General features: G+C 50.2%; 1 protein-coding gene across 1 annotated transcript; it reads left to right on the top strand.

Moving 5' to 3' along the window:
• Window positions 1–12,596: 12,596 nt before the first annotated feature.
• On the top strand, window positions 12,597–26,075 carry CIDEA (cell death inducing DFFA like effector a). The gene is made up of 5 exons (XM_036417443.2): window positions 12,597–12,749; window positions 18,290–18,434; window positions 19,447–19,593; window positions 24,854–25,035; window positions 25,607–26,075. Exons 1-5 carry the CDS (start codon window positions 12,712–12,714, stop codon window positions 25,752–25,754), a joined length of 660 nt encoding a protein of 219 aa, XP_036273336.1. The 5' UTR covers window positions 12,597–12,711; the 3' UTR covers window positions 25,755–26,075.
• Window positions 26,076–27,488: the final 1,413 nt, after the last annotated feature.

Below are 27,488 nucleotides of genomic sequence, written 5' to 3'. Positions count from 1 at the left end.
TCGTAAAGCATGCAGTGCCGAATATGCTCTTCATCCGCCATCTTCTTAGCCCTAGTTTTGCAACAAAAACCAAACCAAACACAAACTTTTTCAAGCAAAACTTGTTAATTGCACTTCACACGTTCTGTAGATACCACGTGTTTGAAGGTTATGTCAATACAAGTCAACGCCAAGCAAGATTTTAAACTAATGTTTAAAAACGACATTAATTATTACTAGACCCGATATCAATTATATATATATATATATATCAATAAAAGATTCAACATACATCAGTGCTTCATTCCTTTGGATGGCTAAATAACATTGCATTGTACGGAAACATCTATCGCATTCTGTTTATCCATTCTAGTTGACAGATATTTGGGTTCTTTCCACTATTTGCTATAATAAGCAATGGATAGTCATGTACAGATTTTCTGTGTGAGCACGTGCTTTCAGTTCCTTTGAAAACGCCCCTAGAAATGGAATTGTAGGGTCTATGGTAGCTCTATATTTATTTGGCTTTTGAGGAACCGCCATACTGTTTTCCATACCAACTACACCATTTACATGGCCACCAGCAATGGAAGAAGTTTTCAATTTCTCCATATTCTCATCAATGCCTATTATTTTCCATTGTTGGTTTTTGTTTCTCATGTTAGAGCCATCCTAGCTGGTGTGAGGGATTACCTCATTGTAGTTTAATTTGCATTTCCCTAATGACTATGTTGAACATCTCTTCCTGGGCCAATTGGTCATTTGGACATATTTTGGGGGGTGGGGGCAAATGTCTATTTATAACCTTTGTCGTTTTATTTATTTATTATTTATTTATTTATTTATTGTTAATCCTCACCCGAGGAAACTTTTCCATTGATTTCTAGAGAAAGTGGAAGGGAGGGGGAGAGACAGAGAGAGAACACCAATATGAGAGAGACACATCGATTGGTTGCCTCCCGCACACGCCCCAACCGGGGCTGGGGGTGGAGTCTACAACTGAGGTACATGCCCTTAACCAGAATCGAACCCAGGACCCTTAAGTTTATGGACCCTTCAGTTTATGTGCTGATGCTCTATCCACTGAACCAAACTAGCGAGGACTATCCTTTGCCATTTTTAGATCAGGTTATTTTTATTGTTAAATTGTCAGAGTTCTTTCTAGATATTCTGAATACTAAACCCTTATCGGACATAAGATTTACAAATATTTTCTCCTATTTTGTGAATTGTCTTTCCACTTTCCTTGATAGTATCCTTTGATGCATTAAAATATTTAACTTTGATGAAGTACAGTGTAGTTCTTTCTTTCTTAAGTGTCCTTAATCAGATTGAGGAAGTCCCCTTTCATTTCTAGTTGTTGAGAATCTTTATTATGAATGGGTGTTAAATTTCCTCAAATGCTTCCTCTGCATCTACTGAGATGACAGTGTGGCTTTTCTTCTTTAATCTGTCGATACAGAGAATTGTCTTGATTAATTTTTAAATGTTGAGCTGCCTTAACCAGTAATGACCGGTAATGCTGAGCACCTTTCATGGATTTACTGGCCATGTTTCATGGAGAGACCGTTAGCGAAGTGAGTGTTCAAGTCCCTTGTCCATTTTTTATTTGGGTTGTTCATCTTTTTATTGTTAATTTGCAGGAGTTCTCTAAACACTCTGGGTAAAAGTTCTGTGTCAGACATATTTTCTTCAAATATTTCCCCTGGTTTATAACTTGACTATCAACGTCTTTAGTTTATTTTTTATTAATCTTAGAGAGAGGAAGGGAGAGAGAGAGGCATTAATCGATTGTGTCCCATAAGCCCAGACTGGGGATCAAACCCACAACCTAGGTATGTGTTCTGATGGGGAATTGAACCTGCCACATTTTGGCGCACAGGACAACGCTCCAACCAACTGAGCCACACTGGCCAGGGCGCCTATCAATTTCTTAAGATTCTTGTTTGATAACTGGAGCATTTTTTAATTTAATGATGTCCAATTTATTAAATTTTGTTTTGCAATCATGCTTTTGTCCCATGTCCAAGAAATCTGTGTCTGTCCTAAGGTTGCAAAGACTATTTCCTATTGTTTCTTTCTAGAAGCTGTATGGCTCAGACCCTTATGTTGAGATCGATGTTCCATCTTGAATTAATTTTTGTAGATGAAGTGAGATAGGGGCCAACGTTTATTTTTTTCTATATGAATATCTAGCTGTTCCTGTCTCATTTGTTACAAAACATTTTTCTATCCCCCATTGGATTGACTTGACCCTTCAGTCAGTTTTCTTTCCCTTTTAAGAATTCTCCATAATTACATCTATACATGTACAGAAGTAACTAAGAACTTTCTGAGCTAATTTTTAAGAAATAACTGATCGATTAATATTTTGAATTGGTAAGATATGCATGTGGCTTAAGTTAAAAGGTACAGCCCAGGCAGCGTGGCTCAATGGTTGAGCATCAGTCTATGAGCCAGGAGGTCACAGTTTGAATCCCCATAAGGGCACATGCCAGATTTGTGGGCTCTTCTCCAGGAGGGGACGTGCAGGAGGCAGCCAATCAAAGATTCTCTCTCATCATTGATGTTTCTATCTCTCTCTCTCCCTCTTCTTTCCTCTCTGAAATCAATAAAAATATATTAATTTTTTTTTTAAAGTTTAGATCCAGTAAGCTAATTTCATCTATAGACAACTTTTATTAGTAGGGTCCTGATTTCTTCTCTTCTTTAAGCAATTATCACCTATTCGCATGCCTCTTGGGATCCCACCATTACCTATTTGCCTTCATTATAAAATGAAAAGGTAGGAACTATCTGTCTCTGGGGGCCGATCCTGGGTGTTATAAAATAATGAAGTAGCGAAGATCCAGGTGGCATCAACGCAATTTCTTTTTTATGAAAGCTACCCTTTTTCCAAATTCTGGGCCATTGAATCCAGACACATCATTTAACAGACGTGCTTACTAATTCATAAAATGCGAGCGCTCCAAACACATGCTCCATTATTGCTCTACTATAAATCCTCCCGAAATGTCAAAACTTCTCCCTTTTCACACAAGAACTTTCTGTTTGGCTCCAGAGCAGCGGTCAGTTGGGCTCGCCCCACCTATACAGGAAGAGTGGGTGCTGGGAACATTACCCATCCCATAAATGTGCGGGGGCCCCGAGCCCTCACGGCGTGGGGCACCCCATCTGCCAGGGTCACCTTGAACATGCAGGGGCTCAGTGACCCTGGCCCAAGGTCACTGCGCTCCATCCACCCGCTAAGACACTGAGCCCTGCCACAGACGAGGTGAGACTGGCTTCCAGTTCAAGCCATTCCATCCTGCAGAGGAACATTCCCGCAGAGTGGAAGTGCGGGCGCCGGGGAGAAAGAAGAATGAGTTCGAGGCAGGAGGCAGCAGAGGGCAAGGCCGCCATCAGCACCAAGGCAAGGTGCATGGAGAGAAAGAGGGGACAGCTGAGGGGAAGGAGCCACGTGGTCTGGCAGCCTGGACTGAATCCTCCTGACGTTCCAGTTTCATGTGAGAAACACGGAGTTAATGGATTGAGAAGATAAAACAGGCACAAAGGATATTGGTATTTTCCAGGATAGATTCTCCGAGGTAGGATCAACAGAACAAAGCTGATGGCCATTTCTCCTGTGTGTGACACATACTCCTGATTTACTTTCCAAAGAGGTGGGCCAGTTTATGCTCCCACCAGCAGTAAGAGTCTGAATTCCTATTTTGTCACACCCTCATCAGCATTGAGGTTTGTGGATTCTTTTTAATTTACGAAAGGCTAGGCAAAAGGTGGCATCAGGTACTGTTTTGATTTCTATTCCTTTGATCATCAGCGAGCTTGGACATTTTCTCAATTATATTTCTCACTAAGCCACTTGTTTTTCTACTTTTGAAAACTATTTTTATATTCTTTGGTAAAGGTAAGTTCTAAATGAGTTTTGAAGGAAGCACAAATGACAGCTATCTACACTAATAAAAGAGTAACATGCTAATTGACTGTATCATCATGACGCCCACCAGCCAATCAGGATTGAGTACGAAAATTAACCCAACGAAGATGGCAGGTTGATTTGCATATGAAGGTGCTGGGGGTGGGGTGTTCCACACCACCCCAGCTGCTCCGGACCTCTGGGCAGCATGAGAAGGTGGAAAGGTGGCTAAGACCAGAGTGAAGGCAGCACCGGCAGCCAGGAGAAAAAAAGCCCATTCTTTCACAAATCCTTGTGCATCAGGCCTCTAGTTAAATTATAATTGAGATGATAACAATTTAACAGAAGAGGTGAAGAAGGACATCCCAGAGAGATCTGTCAGCCAGCTTCCCAATCAGCACAGTCATTGGCAGGGAAAGGGCCTGGTGAGATACCAGCAAGCCTGCAAACCTGCCAGAAAGAAGCCGCGAAGCGGTGTCTCTTTAAAAACTTAAGTGTACATACCTGCAGAACCCACAAGGTCACTGCTTGAGGTTATAGTTCATATCCCAGAGAAGCACACAGGCACGCAGGGTGCACTCACGGCACCCTTCATTCTGAGGAGCAGTTGGAAGCAGCTCCATATTCAGCAGAAGGGGAAAGTTAACTATGTTACATCAATGCTGTGGGACATTATGTAGCAGCTAAAATGTCTGAGTTGAGTTAGATGGATGTGTGCTAAGAGAGGAAAAGCTACATTTCATCCAGCGATGAAGCAATTTTCGGAGCATTACATAAAATGCACAATTTATGTAAACAAACCACACAAAGAAATACTCATATTTCCTGTGTATATAATAGCATAGAAAGGGGTGTGTAAGGATTTAGACTGAGCAGAGGAACTGGGCAGGAAAGAAGCCAGAATTGGTGACCCTGGTCTGCGAAGGTTTTTCCGTATTCTGTAATGTTTTAAGACAAAAATGTCTCCTAATGACAGGGCATCTGTGTATTATTTCTAGAGTTGAAACCTATGACACCTATGGAAAGTCCAGCTCGCTAGGCAGGAAGAGTCGGAGCTGGGCTCCATAGTCACGCTATTCGAGGTTGGCACAGCCGGTTGAGCAAAGCAGAGTTCCCTGTGCCCTCCTGCCCAGTGGGAAGGCCACGCTCACCCTGGAATGAGCCCCAAAGTGCAGGCTCCTCTGGGCACTTCCTCTGAGGAGAAAGCTTCAGGCTGAAGTCCGTGGAAAAGAACACCACCTTTGTTCCTACATTGGGGAGGAGAGAAACACCCAGTAACAACAACCAGAAGGAGAGCCGGGCTGGGCCCAGGGCCCATGACCCCAGGTTGCTCACAGCCCAGTGAGGGCTGGGCCTGGGCCGGCCTCCAGCCTGGACACACGGACTTATGTGAGCCTTTCTGGAGAAAAGGCCTCAGCTGTCATCAGATATTGAGGAGAACGTGTGCCCCAATAGGTTAAGAACCAAGAGGCCTCATGGAATAGCCTAGGGCCCCGTGGTCGGCAAACCGCGGCTCGGGAGCCACATGCGGCTCTTTGGCCCCTGGATTGTGGCTCTTCCACAAAACACCACGGCCTGGGCGAGTCTATGTTGAAGAGTGGCGCTAGAAGAGGTTTAAGTTTTATAAATGTGGCTCTCAAAAGAAATTTCAACCGTCATCCTGTTGGTATTTGGCTCTGTTGACTGGCCTAGGCATGGAAGAACTCAATACTGAATTTTGTTCTCTTTTCAATCCTCACGGGGGAATGTGTTTTTATTGGTGTGGGGGGCGGGGGTGAGGGAGAAGCATTGAGCTGAGAGAGAAACGGCCATCAGCGCCTCTGTGCGCCCTGAGCGGAGATGGAGCCCGGCCCGGCGGTGGCACCGCACCTCTCCGCAGGGCGCACACCGCATCTGCCACTGCGGACAGGACAGCCGCACGGCCATGGCAGCCCGGAAGGCGCTGCTTTTCGTCTGCTGGAGGCTGGGTTGTCTGCCTAAGGCTCTGGCCCAGGTCTCCGGCCCGTCCGCCCCACCCCCACCCTCTTCCCCGCGCCGCCGCTGGTTCCCCGCTCAGGCCCGGGCTCCGCCTGCAGACCTGGCGCGGAGGGGCGCTGCCGCCATCGCCTCGCACAGCGTCCGCTGAGCCTCAGGCCACGGGGTGGCTTGTCCGGGTCCGGCCCCAGGTTTTGGGGCTGCATAGGGGCCAGGCTCTGCCGCCGCTGCCTGGGCGCCCTTCCCACCGGGGTCTTCCCAGCCCCACCGTGGGCCCGCCCTCCTGACCATGAACACCTGCGCTGGGCCCCCAGGGCCTCCTCCTAATCGGGGTCCCGACCTCATCCGTTAACCCGTGTGGAAAAGAAGAAAAAGACAGCCGGTCACAAGCAATGCTCCCCAATTCCAGGAAAGTTCACCTCAGCTGTGGTTGCTGGGCCCACGGCCAAGGCATCGTTCTGTGTGTCTGTGACTTGGGTTCGGCGGTGCTAGAACCCAACCTGCGCTGGTGGGCGCGTAGCCCGGGCCAGACCTGTGTCAGCCTAAGCCAACCTCCCACACCTCCCGCACACCCCCGCACCCCCACACAGCCCCGCACCCCCCCGCACCCCCACACCCCCCACACCCCCTATACCCCCACCCCCACCCCCTCCACACCACCCCCACCCCCACACCCCCCGCACCCCCCGCACCCCCCCGCACCCCCCCCGCACCCCCCGCACCCCCACCCCGCAACCCCCGCACCCCCCACCCCTTCCACACCCTCCACACCCCCACACACACCCCCACCCCCCACACCCCCTATACCCCCACCCCCACCCCCTCCACACCACCCACACCCCCCCGCACCCCCCCGCACCCCCCCGCACCCCCTCGCACCCCCCCACACCCCCACACCCCCCACACCCCCTATACCCCCATCCCCACCCCCTCCACACCACCCACACCCCCACACCCCCCGCACCCCCCCCCGCACCCCCCGCAACCCCCGCACCCCCCACCCCTTCCACACCCTCCACACCCCCACACCTCCCACACCTCCCACACCCTCCACACACCCTCCACACCCTCCACACCCTCCACCCCTTCCACCCCTTCCACACCCCCCACACCCTCCACACCCCCACACCCCCCCCACACCCCCCACTCCCCCCACCCCTTCCACCCCCTCCACACCCCCCACACCCCCCACACCCCTTATATCTCCCACACCCTCCACACCCTCCACACCTGCTCTGAGAAGGGAATCTCTCAGCAGCACCACATTCCTGAGATGTGCGGTTTCCCTTTTCAAATGTCCCCTCCCCCAGCATGGCCTCAAATAAAGACCAGTACCAGCCTCATTGCTGGAGGAGGGCGGGGAGCACTCCCTAAGGGGCAAGAGGGAGCCCACTGGGGTGTTGCAAATACCCTTTCTCTCTCTCTTTTAATATATTTTATTGAATTTTGACAAAGAGGACAGGAGAGGGATAGAGAGTTAGAAACATCAATAAGCTGCCTCCTGCACACCCCCTACTGAGTGTGCAGGAGGCAGGTTATTACACACTCAGTAGGGGGTGTGCAGGAGGTACATGCCCTTGATCAGAATTGAACCCGGGACCCTTTAGTCCACAGGCGGACATTCTATCCACTGAGCCAAACCGGTCAGGGCAAATATCCTTTCTCTTGATCTAGCTGCTTAAGCACAGATGTTTTCTGAGTTGTACAGTAGAGAGCGTGCACTCTACCCTACGTATGTTATTCTGCGATACAACTGTTTTAATTTTTTTAAAAGCCCACCCGTGCTTCCCTTTAGTGTAGGGGTGTCAAACTCAATCAGAGAAGGGGCCAAAATCTAAAATCCAGCCTAAATTGCAGGCCGAATGGTTTACTGAACAGTCATAAACTGTCATTGTGATGGAAACGCAGCAGAGTGCAGTGATGACAGCGCGGTGCGGGCCACATTGCAAGGCCTGGCGGGACGGATTTGGCCCGCGGGCCTTGTGTTTGACACATGTGCTTTAGTGAGACCAATTGAAGCCAGAGGGCAAGGCGCTGCTAGTGCAATCCCGCTGTCCGGGCAGGGAATGGACTAGCATCGTGCGCAGGAAACGTTTGCTGAGCGTGACAGCAATCATTTACACCTTAATGTGAATAAATGTGTACACTTATTTTTAACAGTAAACTTCGCTGGAAAGCAATATGGAAATTGGAGGACCCCGAGAACTTTGGCCGTGGGAAACTGTGGAGCAAACGGAAAGAAATTCTTTGCCTTGTGGATAATTCTGTGGATGATGCCCTCGTCAACAGTAGCTGAGTTAGTGCCTTCCCAGGGCTCCATTCTCTCATCAGTGCTATAACAAGACCTAACACTTGTTAGTGCTTGACAGCTTGCAGTGTATTTCAAAAGCACTATCTCATTTAGCCCTCATTGCAACCCCCTGAGAGTTGCTACGGAATACTGATCCTCAGGGATTATTAGAAATAAAGAAATTGGGGGATGGGTGCAGGCTGGAAGGGGGTGGGGGGGAGGAAGACCTATGTAATACTTTCAACAATAAAGATTTTTTTTAAAAGAACTAAAGAAATTGAAGCTCATTATAAAAAAGAAGAAATGAATACTTTCCCACAGTCAAAGAATCTGAAAGTAGCAAGGCCAAGGTTCAGACTTAGTGTTCATTGTTTTATCTATTTTGTTCATAAAATATAGAAATAGGGCCCTGACCGGTTTGGCTCAGTGGATAGAGCATCAGCCTGCAGACTGAGGGGTCCCAGGTCCGATTCCAGCCAAGGACATGTACCTTGGTTGTGGGCACATCCCCAGTGGGGAGCATGCAGGAGGCAGCTGATCAATGTTTCTGACTCTCTATCCTTCTCCCTCTATAAAAAAAAAATCAATAAAAAAATTAAAAAAAAAATATGCAGAAATAAGCTTAGAAGGTTGGAAGAGTTTCTTTGAGCTTAGGGGGTATGTTCTCTGTAATGTAGCCCCGCACCTGAGAAACAGTTTCGGATCAGTACTCCCCTCCTGGCTGGGAGCCGGATGCCGACTGTCCATTCCCTGCAGGGTAGCCATCTTCACTCTGGGCTGGGACCCGGGTGAGCCAGCCTGCCCCTCACAGGAGTTGATCCTCCCCTTGAAAGGAGACACAGAACGCTGTGCCTTTTTATAGATGGAATCTGAGGCTGCGAGGGGTCACCCTGCCGGGACGAGGTAAAGCCAGGCTAGGAACCCGGTCTCGGTGCTCCAGAGCATGCACGCTGCCAGTCGCCTGCCAAAACTCTGGGAGGCGAAGGAAGCCCTGCCTTGGAGTCGGGGCCAAGCCAACGGCAGCATCCGCCCCACAGACAGCTGCAGGGGGCCGGAAGGTCAGCGGGCTGGAAGTCCTCCTGCAGGCGCCCTGCAGCAATCGATGGCCAAATGTAGCACAAAATCTGTCCCCAAGATCTCTAATCGCGGTGGCACTGGAGCACAGTAGCTGCTGAATAAAGGTGTGCTAAGTGCTGCTGAATGAGGAAGGAGTCTGTGTGAGAGCCAGAAGATGGGCATGGGCTGGAAAGGCACCCTCCCAGCACAGCTCCTCTTCACCCTTTTCCTTGTGGCCGTTGGTTGGAACATGCCCTGTCCCCTCTCCCCTTTAAACACCTTCCTGGACTGAACCACCCACGCATATGATACAGAGCCCCCCCCCCTCTGCCCCCCGTAGGAGCAGGCAGGGAGCTGGCTGGCCTTGATGTCAGCTCTGGCCTCTCCCCAAGCACCAGGCACACATCTGTGTGTGGCCCACAGGCCCATCCGTCCTTCTCCGCATCTGTCCAGGGAGGCCCACAGGCCCACCCGTCCTTCTCTGCATCTTTGCTGAGTGTGGTCCACAGGCCTACAGCTTTCAACATAATCTCAGTCCCAACTACGGACTTGTTTCCCACCTGTATTTGTCATCTTACTGAAGGCATGCCACCTCTTCCGTTACCCAAACTGGAGGTATCAGAGTTATCTCCAGCAGCTTCCCTGCTTCCTCGTCACCACATCCTACAAAATCTCTCCTGGCTCCTTGCTCCTCTCTATGCCCCTGTCAGTGCCCCGGTCTGAATCTGGGCTCTTTTACTCGGATCACCTGCAGGCTTCCCCAGATGTCCTTCTCAAATCTATGTCTCCACAGGCCCCCTGCCTTCCTGGCTCATTCCCCACCGAGAGCAACTCCCACCGTGTGTTCAGGCCAATACAGGTTTGCTCCAACGTGGGTGCCTCCCTGGTTCCTACCATTCTCCTCCAGAACCCCCTACACCCACCCAGAACCCCCTACACCCACCCAGAACCCCCAATCCCACCCAGCCCTTCCAGACATGCCATCACTGTCTGTGCCTCTGGTCTTCCGGAAAGCAGTTCAGAACAGTCACAACCACCCCACACACCATTCACCTCACTCATCCTTGGCCCTTCCCGAACACCTCTTAGCAAAATCAATTACTTGCTCTTCCCTTTGCAATTTGTATTCATATGTTACTGCTAACATAGGACCTCATTCATTCATTCAGCCACTAACAAGCCTTCTAGCAGCGGAGGCCTCTCTAGGCCCTAGGAATAAGTGAACAAATAGCACCCATTGCCCTGGTTGCTTAGTGGTGTGATCTTGACCGTCACTGCTCCAGTCTAATACACTGCATCTCAGGCATGGATATGCTGCCTTATCCATAAGGTGTCAACAAATCAGAATGGTTGGGGAGCTTCACTACAGACTATTGGGCGCTACTAGATCATTTTTATTTCGTTAGAAGTAATAATGTCACTACAGTGTATAGTATATATTTCTCCGGAGATGCAAGTTAAAGGACTTTATGTGAAAAGGTTCAAATAAAAATATACATAAAAAGTAAGCAAATATGTCGGAATGTTAACAGCGGTTGGATCCAGGCACTGGGTGTAAGGGTGCTCATGTAATGTCTTTATATTTGAAAATGTTCACAATAAGAGGTTGTTTTTTTTTAAAGGTGCATTGACTTGAATTGACTGGATCTATTTTCTCATCTACCATATCAAATTGGGGGAGGGGGAGTATCTTAGCCTGATCCGCCTGCTCTCACAGAACACTGTAGATGGGGTGGCCTGCAAACAACAGGAATGTATGGCTCACAGCTTTGGAGGCCGACAGTCCCAGCCCAGGTGCCAGCATAGGCGGGGCTGGTGAGGACACTCCTCTGTGTCACCGCTGGCTGTCTCCTCGCCATGTCCTCCCGTGGCTGAAGTGCCGAGGACCTCTCTGCAGCCGCTTTTAAAAGGTGCCGTTCCCATTCCTGAGGGCCCCACCCTCAAGACTTAAGCACCTCCCAGAGGCCCCCCCTTCTACTACTATTACCGTGGGCCTTGGGATTGGAGCGGGAGTGGGGAACACAAACCTCAGGCCACAGCAGGGTGTCCGTGGGGGGGCAGCTGACACCCCGCATCCAGCCCTCGTGGCTCTGGGCAGGAAATGCCCCCCAAGAGCCCTGGAGCTGGGCGGTTCCCAGCAGGCCCCTGGAGGCCCAGGATTCTGGGAGGAAATTGCTTTTGGCTTTAACATTCCTGCAAGTCCAATGAGGCTTGTTGGCACCGTGACCCTCACGGGGAAGAAGTGTGTGCCTGTTTCCGAGAGTTCAGTGCCGGAGCAGGAAAAGCAGAAGTGGGCACGGTGTAAGCGATAAGTCAGTGAGCCAAAACCAAGCTGTGTGGGGAGAAGTGAGCTCAGAGAGCACGGCTCACCATAGGCTCACCACAGGCAGGTGGTGCTAGGACCCGTGGAGCCAATCACTTGCTTATGTGCGGGAGGTCTGCATCTTTTATTTTTTAAAATATGTTTTTATTGATTTTTTTATAGAGAGGATGAAAGAGGGATAGAGAGTTAGGAACATCGATAAGCTGCCTCTTGCACTTGCCTACTGGGGATGTGCCTGCAACCAAGGCACATGTCCTTGACCAGAATCAAACCTGGGACCCCTCAGTCCGCAGGCCGATGCTCTATCCACTGAGCCAAACCGGTTTCGGCCAGGTCTGCATCTTTTAAAGGGCAGGAACGAAGGGTCTTTTCCAACCCTTAACTGCTCAGGAGACTTGTGCTTCGCTGTTGTCATTAAGGGTTCTATTGGATCCCCGAGAAGCGCCACCCCTACCCGCCTTCTCCAGAGGTCTGAGACCTGCGGAACTGTACCTCCCAAAGGGACATCTGTGCAAGGAGATGGATAACCCGCCCGCCCCCGCCACCACCCCCCCCCCTCCACCCCCCCAAGCCCTGGCTCGGTTCCCTCTTTCCTTCCTTACTCTGAGCAAGCCCCTTGCCTTCAGCTAAGAGATTGTCCATGAAGCCCACACGGTTCCGTTACTCCTTCATTCTGGATGCCCTTCTCACTGCCCCGGAGTGTCCAGAGGCTGCCGGAGGCGACCTAACGGAGGGAAGGAAGCCAAGGCGCCTCGGGTGTGTCCGAGGTCTGCAGCAAGGTCCTCAGCTCTGCAAGGAGCTTAGAACCGCGCGTGGGGGCCCGGGCCCAGCGCTGGCTGTACGCGGCCTGGGGGTCCCCATTGCGCGCCCTGCACCTCCCTTTCCGCGCCTGCAGCCGGGTTTGCACAGCGCCTCCGCCTTCCCGCAGCCCAGGCCGTCCTGTCGGGGCTGAGGATGCCCTCCGCGGCCCCAGCCTCCGGAAAGCGCAGACACACAGGCCGACACGCGGCCAGCAAGGGTGGCTGAGCTACGACCTTCGGCAGAGGCCAGGCCATTGCCAAGGCCCGCGCCCTGGTGGCCAGACCGGGCGGGGCGGGGCGGGGCGGGGCGGGCGGCGGCGGCGCTTTAAGAGGCGGTGCGCCCCGGGGAGGCCGCTGCCGCCGGCGCCGAGCGATGGAGATGGCCCGGGACTACGCGGGAGCCCTCATCAGGCGAGTCCCGCGTCCGCAGGCTGAGCCCCGCGCCGGGAGCCCCGCGTCCGGGGCGCCCCGCAGGCTCCTTTCCCGGCACCCCGTGAGCCCTCATCCCCTCCCCTCCGCGACCTCTCCTCCTACATACAACCCACGTGCCCTCATCCCCGCGCTCCCCAGACCCCGGCTCCGCGCATGCCCGCTCCCCGGGCGTCCCCCGCCTCCAGCCGCGATGCCAGCTGTGGCCCCGGTGCGCTGGCGGCCGCCGAACAGGTGGCGGCGGGCAACGCGCGGGCGGCCGCGGCTCGTGCTTTAGCTGCGGGCACCGGGGAGGGCGCCGTCCCGGGACCCAGGGCAACTCTTCCACGGTGCGCGGGGCAGAGCTGCTCGGGGTCCTGCGGTTCGCGACCGGGGCTGGGGCGTGGGGAGGAGCGCTGGCGGGGCGCTCGGCGGCCTCGGACGGCCCAGGGAGCTGGGTGTGGGGAGAGCGCGGCTGTGGCTCCAATTGGGGAGGGGGCGGGGGGCGGGAAGCGCCCTGGCTGACCCCCCGCAGCCTCCTGGCCTGGCTCCACTCCTTTCCCTGTCTTGGGTTCATTTCACACCCGGACATCCAAACCAATCCTTGCTGCTAAATCCTAAAGTTTCTGCGTGGCGGTAGCTTTATAAATTTAGAGGCAAGATCAGATCATATTTCTCCGAAGATCTTTAAAGCTTTTTAAAGAGGATGGAGAAAGCCTTGCGGACCGATGTTAACACGCAGGTTTTCAGAAATAACAGATCCCATTTGTGCCGAGGGGTAAGGGCAGGCTGAGGGAAAGGGAAGGGAGAATGGCTTTACAAAACCAGCCTGACCTAGAGGCTCCGAACCTGGGTCCTCACGCAGCTGTGTGTAATCCTGACGGTTATGGAAACAGCTGCCCAGATGTGCGGGCGATCAGTCTGCCCTGTGCTGGCCTTCTCTTAAAACAAACAGACAGATAACAAAAAGGGAAGTTATGTGGTGGGATCCCCGGGCAGTGAGAAACAGACCTGCCTCGGGCATCTTCCCTAACCTGGTGTAAGCATGCAGGTGAAGCCCTCTGCTTCTCTCCAGTCTGTCTTCTCTCCCCAGCGCCACCCACCCACACTCCCACTCCCAGACCTAACAACTGGGAACAGTTTGGAGTGAATCCTCCAAACCTTTCTCCCAGGAGCATCCAAACACCCACTCTCCAAGTTCCTCGGGGCGCTGGGGAGTGGTGGGCTGTGTTAGGGGTGGATGAGAGGGCGCTGGCATTGCCTGGGGCAGGCAGAGGAGGCCACACCTGCAGAGCTGGGGCTGGCCCTGCCCCTGCCTCTGACCCCGGCCACAGGGTCCCCAGACCCAAAATGTACCTGTGTGAGGTTCCCACTGGGCCAGGTGTGTGGTGAGGGCCACTGGCTTATAAAACATTGGCAAATCAGAGCACCAGGAAATAGCTTATCTCCTGAAACATGTTCCCGCTGAGCTTGGCAGGCTCTCGCTGGGATTGGCTACTTGTTGCCACAGTTCTTGGGACTCAACCTGCTTCCCAATCGAGCTACCATAATTCTTTGGAATCGACCTGCTTCCAAACTAAACAGGAAGGAACCCAGCTGTGATGCTTGTTGAAAGGAACACACTTTTCTTCCTGGTCCTTCTGAAGAGCCATGGAGCCAGGTGGCTGCCCCATATGTAATCACGGTCTCGCAGGACCTTCTCTCGATGCACCTTCATTTCAACTAGCTGGTAGAAGGTGTCCCGACTCTGTCTTTTGTCAGCAAATAGCCGAATATTGCCAAGTAAGGAACCTAATCACACCTTCTTCAAAGATCAGCTATGTGTAGGCAATGATCAGTTCTTAATGATCAATTATAGTAGCCAGTCATTATTAGTTCCTTAACCCCGGGCAATCACTAAGGCTGCCGTGAGAATGAAAGCAGCCTGAAGTCTCGTAGTCTGGACTTCAAGGATGTCTGCGGTGTGTGCTGTCCCAGAGAAAGCCCGCCCTGTCTCTGTGTCTGTCCGTGATAACATTCATGCCAACGCTGACGTTCTTCTAAAGCTGACGTACCATGGTTTGTGCAGAATCGCTGGTTTTGTAGCTGTTTTAGGACATCTTTCCTTTTCTTGAACAAGGAGCTCTCTGTCCAGCTGCCACTGCAGTACAGACTTCTGCCACAGCGGTCTCGGGGTCAGAAGCAAGGAACCGAGTTTCCTGCAAGTACATTTCTTCAGCTCACGGAGGCCTCGCCAGAGCCGACCAAGACTTCCCAAGCCGCCTCATTCCTCTGCGTCCCTCTATTTGCCATCAACACCTCCCTCCTTAACACTGGCTTTGGCGGTAGTACTCAGCTGACTTATATCCTACCCCTGTCTGGGCTTCACTACTTCATACGGATTCCTTTTTCCGCCGAGCAGCGAAGTGTGGGGTTCCCTCAGTCATTGTCTCACTCTGAATAGTTCCTGGGCAGTGTCTTACCCTCATCACTGCTGACACCAAAGTGTTCCTCTCTGGCCATGAGAAATCTCATGCCTGGGTCTGCCTTCTCCTCCGGTGCTTTCAGAATGAACAGCAATCCACGGGTGCCACATAAAGACTCTGTCTTGGGGCTGTGGGGTTCAGCTTTGTTTCACTGGAGTCGAGTTCACATCCACGGTCCGTGTGTCTGTTGCTGTATTTCACACACTTGGGTAGGTTGAGGGCCTCAGTTCCCTTGAGGAGAAACCCGAAGACTCTGTCTTCCTCACTTCGGGAAGATATGTCCCTTCACAGTTTCCAAGATTAATTCCATGAAGTCTGGCTTCTCCTATGGACTTGATTTCTCCGAAATGATCTATTTCCTTGAACAGCAGAGCATATTTCCTGGTGCGTGTGTTTCCTCTTAGTCCGCTGTTTCCCTTCCTGCTTCCTATGACTGCCCGCGCTGTCCCAGGGGCGCGAGGGGACGGAGGCGTGCTGGACCTGAAGGCAGAATTCTCAGGCTGCTACTGCTCGCGTTTCAACATTGACATATTAAGAAACTGAGGGGGAGGTGGCAACGTATTGTAGGCCTTGTGTTACTGGCCAGGGACGTAAATTGTTCTACTGAGAGAGAACCAAAAATGAGCTAGATTAATATACCGGATGGGGCAAAAGTGGGGTTGTAATTGTTTGTATGGAAAGTAATACAACAATAAATAATAAAGCAATAATATACTCTGTTTCCCATGCTCACAACTGTAAACTTACCTCTGCCCCACCCTCAGTGTCTCTGCTCATGTGACAGCTGGTTCACCCTGCTGTCCATTTAGCTGCAGCAGATAAGCACTCATGTAGTATTTGTTAAGTAGGTTGAATGTGTGTAAAATTTCAGTTAACCCCTTTCTACGTTGTATATAAGACAGCCTTGATTTTTGTATAAGTTGGCACATCAAATCACTCACCCAGTTCCTTGAAAAGAAGGGAAGGATTTCATTTTCGTGTCTTCAAACATTTTTTTATATGTGCTCTCTAAGCCTTCTCTCCAACAATAACCCAGTTCTTGTGTAACAGGTAAGAAGCACAATAGCTTGTATGTTGTTTTAATAAATCAAGGATGACTATCTTGAGGGCAGTGTGAAGAGGGAGGACCAGAAGGGACTGCCAGTTCTTGCCTTGTCAGAAGCTAAAGGACAACAAGAACTTGGTATGATCAGCTGTGCTAGGTCCCTGGAGCATTGAAGCTCACTAAGGTGTGAGCGTTTGTGTCCTATGGGGAGATATGGGACCACGACAACGATGTCAAAACCGTTCGCGCCCACAAGACGTGCCATTGGCCACCAGGGCCGGGACCTAACCTTCCAAGACGTGAACTTTGTTCTCCCATGTCTCTGATTTTGCCCCAGCCTGTCTTTTACTCGGTGACTAGGTCATGTGCCAGCAGGGGGCGAGGTGCTGTGGGGAAATAAAAAATGTACAAACAGACTCTGCTCTCAGTTGGCATAGATTCTAGAAGGCCTCGTGGGCAATGGCAATGACTGGCCACTTTGGGTGAGAAGAAGCTTGCCGGTGAGGGTCCAGGGTCCCCTCTGCTGTAGGAGGGCTTGCACCTGGCAGGGCAGACCCATGGTGGGAAAGCGCAGCTGGATTTGAAGCCCTGTGCTAGCACTTTCCAAATGTGATCTTACTAATTTCTTCCTTTAAAATATATTTTTATTGATTTCAGAAAGGGAAGAGAGAGAGATAGAAACATCATTGATGAGAGGAATCATTGATCAGCTGCCTCCTGCCTAACCTCCCATGGAGATCAAGCCTTCAACCCAGGCATGTGCCCTGACCAGGAATCGAAGCGTGACTTCCTGGTTCATCGATCAGTGCTCAACCACTGAGCCACGCCGACCCGGCTGATCTTATTAATTCCTTAATGTCCTGAGCCTCCGTTTTCCTCACCTGTAATGCTTGTCCTGTAGAGCTGTTAGGCAATGAGCTAAAGTATATAGTATCTGGCACAGAGTGGAACGTATGTCTTTCTCTCTCTCCTTCTCACAGGACTTAGCCAGTGAGTTTAAGCTTCAGATGCAATGTTTAGGTTGAGAACAAAGTCAGGCTCTAAAGGTAAAGCAAAATATGGATCATCCCCACCGCCCTGCCCTCCGCAGCATCAGCTCAGCAGAATGTGGCGTGTTGTTCATCGTGTTGCGTAACCCAGGGACCTGGTTTAACTCCTGAGAATCAGGGCAAAGGTTCGGAGGCCGATGCCAGGCCACTGCTGCCTGGGCTCCGGCTCTGACTTTCTCAGGATCTCTTGTCCTTCTGGTGGGGAGCCCCCACGGAGACCCTGACTGGGCACCATCCCTCACAGTTGCCTCCCCAGAAACAGAGAATGCAGAGGCTCCGGTGGCCTAAAGGGAGAGGGGCCGAGAGGGTGGACTGGGAACCCTGCCTCCTTCCAGCTCTTTCTCTTCTGCTTCTGACTGATGCTTAGTGCTTGAGGTCTGAAGTTCAGAGAGATGACGTCCCACCTCTTCCTTAGTAACTGGGTGTCCCTGAGAAGCCACTCTGAGCCTCAGTTTTCTCACCTGAGAAGTGGGTAATATTAGCAGGTGCTCAGATACGAGCACTGATGAGGCACTAATGCAATGCTGGCTGGGTTTATTTCAGACCCGATACCTGCTAATAATCTAGGCTGTTCCCAGAATGCCAGGTTGTCGATGAGGCATCGGGAGGAAGCAGGACACTCGCTCACAGAGGCCCCTCCTGAAACTGCGGGTAGCAGGGACTTAACTGACAACGTTGGAAAACTGGTTCCTTGCGATACAACCAGTTTTTCATAGAGCAACTTACTTGGTGCGCCACTGAACTTCCACTTGTGTTCATTTACAGAACTTCAGTTTAGACAACATACTACGTAAAAGCTCTACGCCTCGCACTAAGCTGGGTATCATGGGGGATGCAACAAAGAAAGCTTTGTCCGTAAAGAAATGCCAATCTAGTTGGGAAAATAAAACAGATAAATAAATGACTCTGTGTGTGTGGGTGTCTCTTTAGAGACTCTGAAAAAGTAATGTCCAATATTTTTTTAATTTTCTTCTCCATTTCCAGGCCCCTGACTTTCATGGGCTCACAAACCAAGAAAGTCCTACTCACTCCCCTCATGCAGTCCCCTCGCCCCTTCCGAGTCTCCAACCACAACCGAAGCAGCCGGCGGGGAGTGATGGCCAGCAATCTGAAGGATCTGCTCACCAAGGTACCACCAGCGCTGCGCCTCCCCGCCTGTGCTCAGAAGGCCCAGGCTCATGGGCAGGGAGCCAGTGCAGAGACAGAAATGTCCATGCCGTGGCCTTGAAAAGCCTAAGGGGGGGGGGGGGGGGAGACACCATTTCTGAGTGAAAAGGTGAAAGGAAACATTATTGCATCTTTGTACCATAAGAGATTTAGGCACAGATGCCAAAACCGGTTTGGCTCAGTGGATAGAGCGTCAGTCTGCGGACTGAAGGGTCCCAGGTTCGATTCCGGTCAAGAGCATGTATATTGGTTGCGGGCACATCCCCGGTGGAGGGTGTGCCGGAGGCAGCTGATCGGTGTTTCTCTCTCATCAATGTTTCTAGCTCTCTATCCCTCTCCCTTCCTCTCTGTAAAAAAAAAAAAACCAATAAAATATATATTAAAAAAGAGAAAGAGATTTAGGCACAGAGACAGAAACCTTAAAAACAGCCATCAGTGGATAATGTGGCTTTATTGACTTGACAAGAGAAAATATAGGGAGGCAGCAGACTTTGGGAATCTGTTTTTTTGTTCTAAAAGCCAGGGAAGAATCATTCCTAAGTGACCTAGATCACCTGATAAGGAAGATTCGCATGGAGGCTTAACCTGGACGCAGGAGCCCGTGCAAAGCAGAAAAGCATGCACCGTGCAGGCTCTGACTAAGAGAGACATTCAGCTGTGCCACGCAAGACCCACGCTCCTTAAATACCACAGGCGCAAGGTTCTTCTTTGTATTGGTCAAAATAAGTAGGCGATTTGAGAAACTATAAGTGTTATGTCATTGAAATCTCTGAAGAGGATAGTCCCCTGGAAAATCTTAACTTCTCCTTTTCCAAGCCAGGACTGAACCATAGACCCCCATCAAGGTCTATCATGACCATTAACCTTTTATCGAAACCAGCCAGCGCTGCTGGGACTGTCATGTAAGCCAGGGCTGTGAGTGGTCCAAGCGGAATCCCCGCTCATTCCGTGTCTCTGGTGTGTTGTCTCCCCAGACCCTGGACGCCCTGCTCATCACCAGCGGGCTGGTCACTCTGGTGCTGGAGGAGGACGGCACTGTGGTGGACACGGAGGAGTTTTTCCAGACCTTGGGAGATAACACGCACTTCATGATCTTGGAGAAAGGCCAGAAGTGGACACCGGTAAGCAAGCGCACTCGCATCCAGCTACTGGGTAGACTTCTTACCCATGAAAGTGAGTTCCCTACTTTGGTGTTGACTTGCCCACTTTTAAAATAGATCCTTTCTATTCCTCGAATAACTGGATCTATTGCCCTCAAAGGGATTCTTATAAATATTTCTAGGAAATGTAGTGTCTCTGTGGACGTGGGCTGTTTGACATAAAGCAAATAATTCTGAGGGACAAGCTTTGGGCAGCAAGTAGCTACAATCCTATTAAAGCCTGTAGATATGGCCCTAAACCATTTGGCTCAGTGGATAGAGCGTCGGCCTGCAGACTGAAAGGTCCCAGGTTTGATTCCAGTCAAGGGTATGTACCTCGGTTGCAGGCACATCCCCAGTAGGGGGTGTGCAGGAAGCAGCTGATCGATGTTTCTCTTTCATCGATGTTTCTAATTACCTGTCTCTCCTGAGGAGGCCAGCAAGCCAGTGAAATTAGGTGTGTGTGTGTGTGTCTGTGTGTGTAAGAAAGGGACATCCTACAAGGCCACACTTTTTATGGGAGCCAGAATCCTGAAAGGAAAGCAAACACGGAAGCTGGCTCTCCCCTCCGGGTGTCTCACCTATGACCCTCCGCTGACCTCAGTGACTCGGGGCTTCGGTTTGATGGCTGCTGACAGGACAGGAAACAAAGTCTTGGGGGGTAACAGAAAGGGAATCGGGCTATATAACAAAGAGGATATAACGGTTTCTCCTGAGCATCTGGCAGACAGCTGTCCTTACTGCTTATAGGGACTATTGATTCTAAAATCACCCAAGCCGAAAGTTTCATTTACAGAGACCCAAGGAGGAAGCATCAGAGGGAGGAGTTTACTCATTAAATTCTCTTCATTCAAACAGCCTCTCCCAGCAGGCCTACTGATCCAGGGTTTCTGGTCCCATGTAACCAGCAGAACAAATAGGCTCAGAATGGACATGGACCGAGGCCAATGGTCGGCAAACTCATTAGTCAACAGAGCTAAATACCAACAGTATGACGATTGAAATTTCTTTTGAGAGCCAAATTTTTTAAACTTAAACTTCTTCTAACGCCACTTCTTCAAAATAGACTCACCCAGGCCATGGTATTTTGTGGAAGAGCCACACTCAAGGGGCCAAAGAGCCGCATGTGGCTTGTGAGCCGCAGTTTGCCGACCACAGTCCTAGGCCACAGGGAATCTTTGTTCCTAAAGTTCCAACAAACATAAATTTACAATAAAAACATAAGGACTCCAGGCACTAAAAATGAGAGGAAGCAGAAATAACAAAGTCAGGCCTACAAAACCTCAGATGTGGGATCATCAGAGACAGTGTAAAATAGCTATACTTAAAATGTTCAAAAAGATATAAAAAGTAATCTAAAGCAATAAGGAACAAGAAGAAATTTTTTAAAACCAGGTAGACTTGGAAGAATAGATACAATTTGTAGAAACAAAAAAAGATAGCAATTCAAGCAAATGAAAACTCAGGCAGGACTGTCGATGATGATAAAAGACCTGGAAGATATGTCTACAGACGGTGCTAACGATGTAACACAAAGAGATTGGAAAACTGGAAAGCAGCTGGGGATGTGACTGAGAAGATCTAATATATGCCTATTTGGCACTCTCGGTGTGATATTGTTTTTTAAATAAAACACAATAGACAAACCATTTTTTTAATGATAAATTCAATTCCACCCAGGATTCTTTTTATCAAAAGATACTATCATGGAAGCAAAACAATGAGCCACAGGTGGGAGAAGGTGTTTCCAGATAACCCAACAAAGGATTAGTATTCCACAAATATAAAGGACTCACACAAATCAACAATGAAAACAATAGTTAATCCAGTGGGAAAATGGGCAAAAACAGGGACAGGCATCTGCACAATAAATGGAAAACAGAACACAAGGGAACTATGCAACCCCATCGGTGACTAGGAAAACCTAAGTTAAGACCACAAAGAAATACTTTTTTCTTTTTAATATATTTTATTGATTTTTTTACAGAGAGGAAGGGAGAGGAGAGAGATAGAGAGCTAGAAACATCGATGAGAGAGAGACATCGACCAGCTGCCTCCTGCACACCCCACACCAGGGATGTGCCGCAAACAATGTACATGCCCTTGACCGGACCCTAACCTGGGACCTTTCAGTCCTCAGACCGATGCTCTATCCATTGAGCCAAAACGGTTTTGGCAATGAGGTACTTTTTTACACCATTATTAAATTTGGTATTGTTAGGCTTTGGAACCTTTCTCATTTTTAAAATATGGAACAATGAACTCTCTTATGCTCCCACCAATTACTATTTAAAACAACTTGCCTTTATCCCATGGAGTTGAACTGAGTAAGTCCATTCCTAGACATAGCCCAGCACAGGATACCCAGCCATGTGCTTCCATGTAAATACACTGAAATAAAACACCCTGTTGGCCTAGCCAGCAATGCTCAGTGGTTAGCATCAATCTATGATGCAGGAGGTCACAGTTTGATTCCTGGTCACGGCACATGCCTGGGTTGCAAGCTCAACCCTCAGCGGAGGGAGCATGCAGGAGGCAGCCGATCAATGATTCTCTCTCATCATTGATGTTTCTTTTCTATCTCTCTCCCTCTCTTTTTATCTCTGAAATCAATAAAAAATATTTTTAAAATAAATAAAAATAAACACATTGTTGTATAATCATCAGATGGAATACTCCTCTGCTGTGAAAATGCATGAAGTACAGCTACAGACATTTATGTGGATAAATCTCATCAACTATGTTGAGTAGAAACATGGCAGAATACTATATTAAACAAGTGGTCCTCAAACTTTCTTATCTTTCCTTCCACTCTTAAAAATTAATGAAGATCCAAATAGTTTTATTTCTTCTATCCATAGAACATACAGATACTCATCAATCAGGGGTTCTCAACTGGGGAGGATGTTGCCCCCCAGGAGGCTTTAGGAAATGTCTGAAAACTCTTGGTGTTTATGACTGGGCAGTGGTATACTACTGGCATCTAGTGGGTAGAGACTAATGATACATATTCTACAATGCACAGGACAGCCTGTAGGATGAAGCCCCGGAGTGGGTGATTGCTGGGATGCCAAGCTAAGTACAGGGCAGTAATAGGGAGTATTGGGTACAAATAATGATGGTTCAAGTAGAGACCTGAGCCGTCTTGGTCTAGTAGTGGTTTGTGTGACTTGTGAGCTTGGGTTGGAGTTTTTTCTTTCTTTCTTCTTCTTCTTCTTCTTCTTCTTCTTCTTCTTCTTCTTCTTCTTCTTCTTCTTCTTCATATAGATTGAACTGTTTCATCTTTTTTAATCATAATTCTTTTTTAAATATATTTTATTGATTTCAGAGAGGAAGGGAGAGGGAGAGAGATAGAAACATCAATGATAAGAGAGAATCATTGATCAGCTGCCTCCTGCACGCCCCCACTGAGGATCCAGCCCACAACTCAGTCATATGCCCTGATGGGCAATTGCACAGGTGACCTCCTGATTCATAGGTCAATGCTCAACCACTGAGCCACACTGGCTGGGCTGGAGCCTTTTCTTGACTTCCACTTTCCACCCATCTTCTCTCAGGGTGGAAATGTGCACCTCCGGCCAATTATAGATCCTATCCCACTTGGAAGTGTGTTTTTTTTAACCAGTGAGGCCAATAGAACTTCCAGCCCAGAAGTAGCCACCAGGGGTCTCCGTTCTTCATTCTAACCGCCTACAGCCTGTGAGGAAGTAGCTGCTGAAAGCTCAGGAAGAGGTCAGGGGGGAGTCATTTCCTCCTTCCTCGGTCAGCAGCACAGGCTGAACAGGTCACCCGAGGATCAGCTTTGTGAGCACACCTTGGTTTTGATTTAAGGCCAAGACTCAAGGAAGACATTTAGGGAAAGTAAGATAAAAACCTTCCAAGGCAATAAAAAAGAATTGAGGCAGGATTATAGGTGAAAACTCCTTTTTACGCTGTAATCTCGGTTTTTTACAATGTTTGCTAAGTGATGGAGAGTGTGCACCCCCTAAAGCAAAGAGGCTGCAGGGCCTCTTGGGCCTCAAACTTTGGGCAACAGCCAGGCTCTCTCCCTGTGCATGTTCTGTGTCAGAGGAAAGAGTGGCTCCAGCGTGAAGGGCTGGAGTACTTCAAGGAGAACTGGTTTTAACTTCAAATACAGTAGATTATTCTCATTATGAACTTTTTAAAAATATATTTTATTGATTTTTTACAAAGAGGAAGAGGGAGGGATAGAGAATTAGAAACATCAATGAGAGAGAATCATTGATCAGCTGCCTTTTGCACACACCCCCCTTAACCGGAATCGAACCTGGGACCTTTCAGTCCGCAGGCCGACGCTCTATCCATTGAGCCAAACCGGTTTCAGCTGTTATTATGAACTTAACAGTCATAGCCTCCACTACTCCCAACCCCAGAGGGTCACGTGACTTGGTAACTCTATTGATTCATGTACATTTGATTCCTAAACATGCAAGATCCATGTGAGGGGCAAACCCCAGGAAGAGTAGTCCCTGGGTCCGGCATTTTTCCCCCCGGGACAGCTCTGTTCTCTTGTTTGTTTGCTTCTTTGTTTGTTTGTTTGTTTATTTGTTTATTTTCAAAGCTCTTGGTGGGGAAGATTACATGGCAGGGCTGTTTATAAACACTTTCTCCTCTCAAACCAAAGGGCCTATGATGTTTCGGGGAGACTGTGCGTGGATACTGTCACCAAACGGCTTTCCCAGGAAGTCAGGGTTCACCCGGGGCCATAACTGGAAAAGAGGGGGCGCCCTAGGAAAGTCCTCACACTGCCCCTTGCGGTGGCCACGTGGCTCTGAGGCTCTCTGCCCAGAAGCCTCTTATCAAATGGAAATAGTGCTGCCTGCTTCTCTTTGAACAGACTGTGTCACGGTCATGAGACTGTCCATGTCAATCAAGTAACGGTGGTCACCCTCAGTGACGCGCGTGAGTGCCTCTCAGCACCATGTGCCAACAGCACGGCCATTCATTGATGGCTGGGTCCTCACACCGAGGCCCCACCGCCAATCACAGTCACCCGGAGCCACTAACCTCAGCGGGTCCAGGAAGGATACTTCCTTTCGGGGGTGGGCCTGGTAGCCACATAAGCATGTTGCTCTGCTCAAAGCATTCCTCAGATAATTAGCAGCTTAGTCACCGCCAGATTTTTAAGCCAACAGAGTGGAACCCAGAATAAACCCAGAGGTACAGGACCTGCACGTCACAGTGGGAAGCTCCTGACCTGTCTTCCCCCCTTCCTGTCTAGAGCACTAACTACATTGCCGCCCGCCAGCCGCCGAAAAAGTCGGGAATAGCCAGGGTCACCTTCGACTTGTACAAGCTGAGCCCCAAGGACTTCATCGGCTGCCTCAACGTGAAGGCCACCATGTATGAGATGTACTCGGTGTCCTACGACTTCCGGTGTACAGGGCTCAAGGCCCTGGTGAGGTAACAGACTTACTTCGGGGTCAGCTGAGGGGTCTGGGAACTACACACCACCCGTCCCCAGGCGGCCTGTCCCCCGCTTGCTCCTCTGCCCTCCCAGGCCCCGCCCCTTGGAGGCTCTGACCTGGCCCGTCCCAGATGGAGTTCACGCTAACTCACATTGACATACAGCAGTTTAAATCTCACCCCCCTGCCCACCCCGTCCCCTTCGCACACCCAAGGCCTCCAGCATAAGCAAGCGGCTGGAGGGTAGGACCTAAGCGTCCTCCCAGGAGCATAGTCTGCCTACTCAGCTCTTTCTGGCCGCCGAACAGCATTTGGCAGGGGCTGGTGGAAGGGTAGTCCCAGTCAGCGCCATCAGCATCCCCCGGGAGCTCACCAGAATTGCAGAGTTCCAGGTCCTGCTCGGACCTCCCTGGTCCTATAAGTTAGCTAGCCCAGGCGGGATGGGCAGGGGAGGGTGGAGTGAGCATTGCCTCTCTGGGGGAAAGGGGATGTGAAAAATTCCCACTCCACCTGTTCTTCACTGGCTCAGACCTCCAAGCTGACGCATGTCCTGTCCCTCCTGTTGCAGGAGCATGCTGCGGTTCCTGTCCCACGCTGCCCAGGCGGTCGGGCACTTCCTCATCTACACAGGCAAGCACATGCTCCAAGCGCTGGGGGACTCGGAGGAGCAGACCTCTCCCGGGCTGCGCTCCCGGCATAAATTCACCATCGGATAGGGCTGCACTGTGAGGCGCTCAGCCGGCCTTGACGTATCTGTTCCTTTGCAAATGACGAATTTTGAAGACGCTTCTGTTCACTTATGCCTTATACACACATGTACCTGTAGGCTGTCCATCACTTCTGCCCTGGAGTGGTACCCAGGGGAAAAAAGGGGGCCATGCAGCAAGGTGCCCGGAGGAGGAGGGAAGGTGCAGGTGCCCCCTGTGGGGAGGGAGGGACCCAAGAGCAGGAATGTCCTGGGTGGCTAAGGAGCAACACCACATGCATTAGGCCCCTTTGACTCCTCACTTCCTGAAATAAACCAATCACAAGAATTACTTTTAATGTGTATAATACTTTCTGGTGTCTCTTTCATCTTCAAAATTAATATTATTAATAAAACTTTCATTTAGAAGCAAAACTCAGCCAGAAATCTTTTGCTAACAGATATAAGCACTATTTTTTTTTGGGGGGGGGGGGATGTTAATCCTCACTGGAGGATACTTTTTCCATTGATTTTAGAGAGCCTGGAAGGGAAGAGGATGAGGAAGAGAGAGAGAGAGAGAGAGAGAGAGAGAGAGAGAGAGAGAGAGAGAGAAACATCGATGTGAGGGAGCCACATCAAATGGTTGCCTCTCCCACGTGCCCCAACCAGGACAGGGAACCTGCAACCCAGGTACAGGCCCTGGACCAAATCAAACCCTTCGCCCTTCGGTTCTCAGGCTGATGCTCTACCCACTGAGTCACACCAACCAAGACAATATAATCACCTTAAAAAAATACTGTATATGTATTTTTATTGATTTCAGAGAGGAAGGGAGAGGGCGATAGAAACATCAATGAGAATTATTGATCAGCTGCCTCCTGCACACCCCTTACTGGGGATCAAGCCCACAACTCCTGCAAGTGTCCTGACCAGAATCGAACCTCCTGGTTCATAGGTCAACACTCAACCACAGAACCACACCGGCCGGGGCAATATCCCTTTTAAGTCTGTGTTAGTACTTGGTGCAGCAGAACAACGAGCTGGTAAGTGTTGCTGTGGGTGTGTGACTTTTAATGTGGGTTCTGAGTGAGCTCAAAGGGACCCAAAAGCTTAGGGACGGTCTTCAAGCAGCACTTTCAGCCTTCTTCTTAAACAAACAAACAAACAAACAAACAAAACAACTTCCCACCTGGACCGGATGTACGATGCTGGCGGACCATGTCTTCACTCCCTCATGTCACCTGTGCTCTCAGTCGGGACCCTCGTTACAAGTGACAGGGCTCTGACGGGGGCTGCCCTAACGAGGCAGCCAGGAGAGCAGCGCGGGAGCTGCAGGCCCAGCCCCCGGGCACTCACACAGGGTGGCAGCAATCTCTTCCTCTCCGTCCCTGAGCTGGCAGCTGGCAGCATTTCCTGCAGGCCCTCCTCACGGGGAAACCAGACGGGGCAGGACGTCCTGGGCTGCTGCCAGGGGACCCTGCACGGACCCCTCACTGCAGACACTACAGCTGGTGACACACAGGGACACACACGGATCCTGCAGACAGGGAAGGCCAGCCCCAAACACATGGGGCTCCCCAAGGAAATGGGGGTGCTGCTACTAGCATAAGGTTAGCAGATGCTAGGAAACAAATCTACCCTGCTCAGATTTGTGGGTTCCTATTAAGAAATGTTGCCACAGGCCTGCTGGTTTGGCCCAGTGGATGGAGCGTTGGCCTGGGAACTGAAGGATCCCAGGTTCGATTCTGATCAAGGGCACATGCCT

The sequence above is a fragment of the Pipistrellus kuhlii genome, unplaced genomic scaffold (assembly GCF_014108245.1).
Source record: "Pipistrellus kuhlii isolate mPipKuh1 unplaced genomic scaffold, mPipKuh1.p scaffold_m20_p_6, whole genome shotgun sequence".
NCBI lineage: Eukaryota > Metazoa > Chordata > Mammalia > Chiroptera > Vespertilionidae > Pipistrellus > Pipistrellus kuhlii.
Note: the sequence above shows the minus strand (reverse complement) of the source record. Positions and strands in the feature narration are given on the sequence as shown.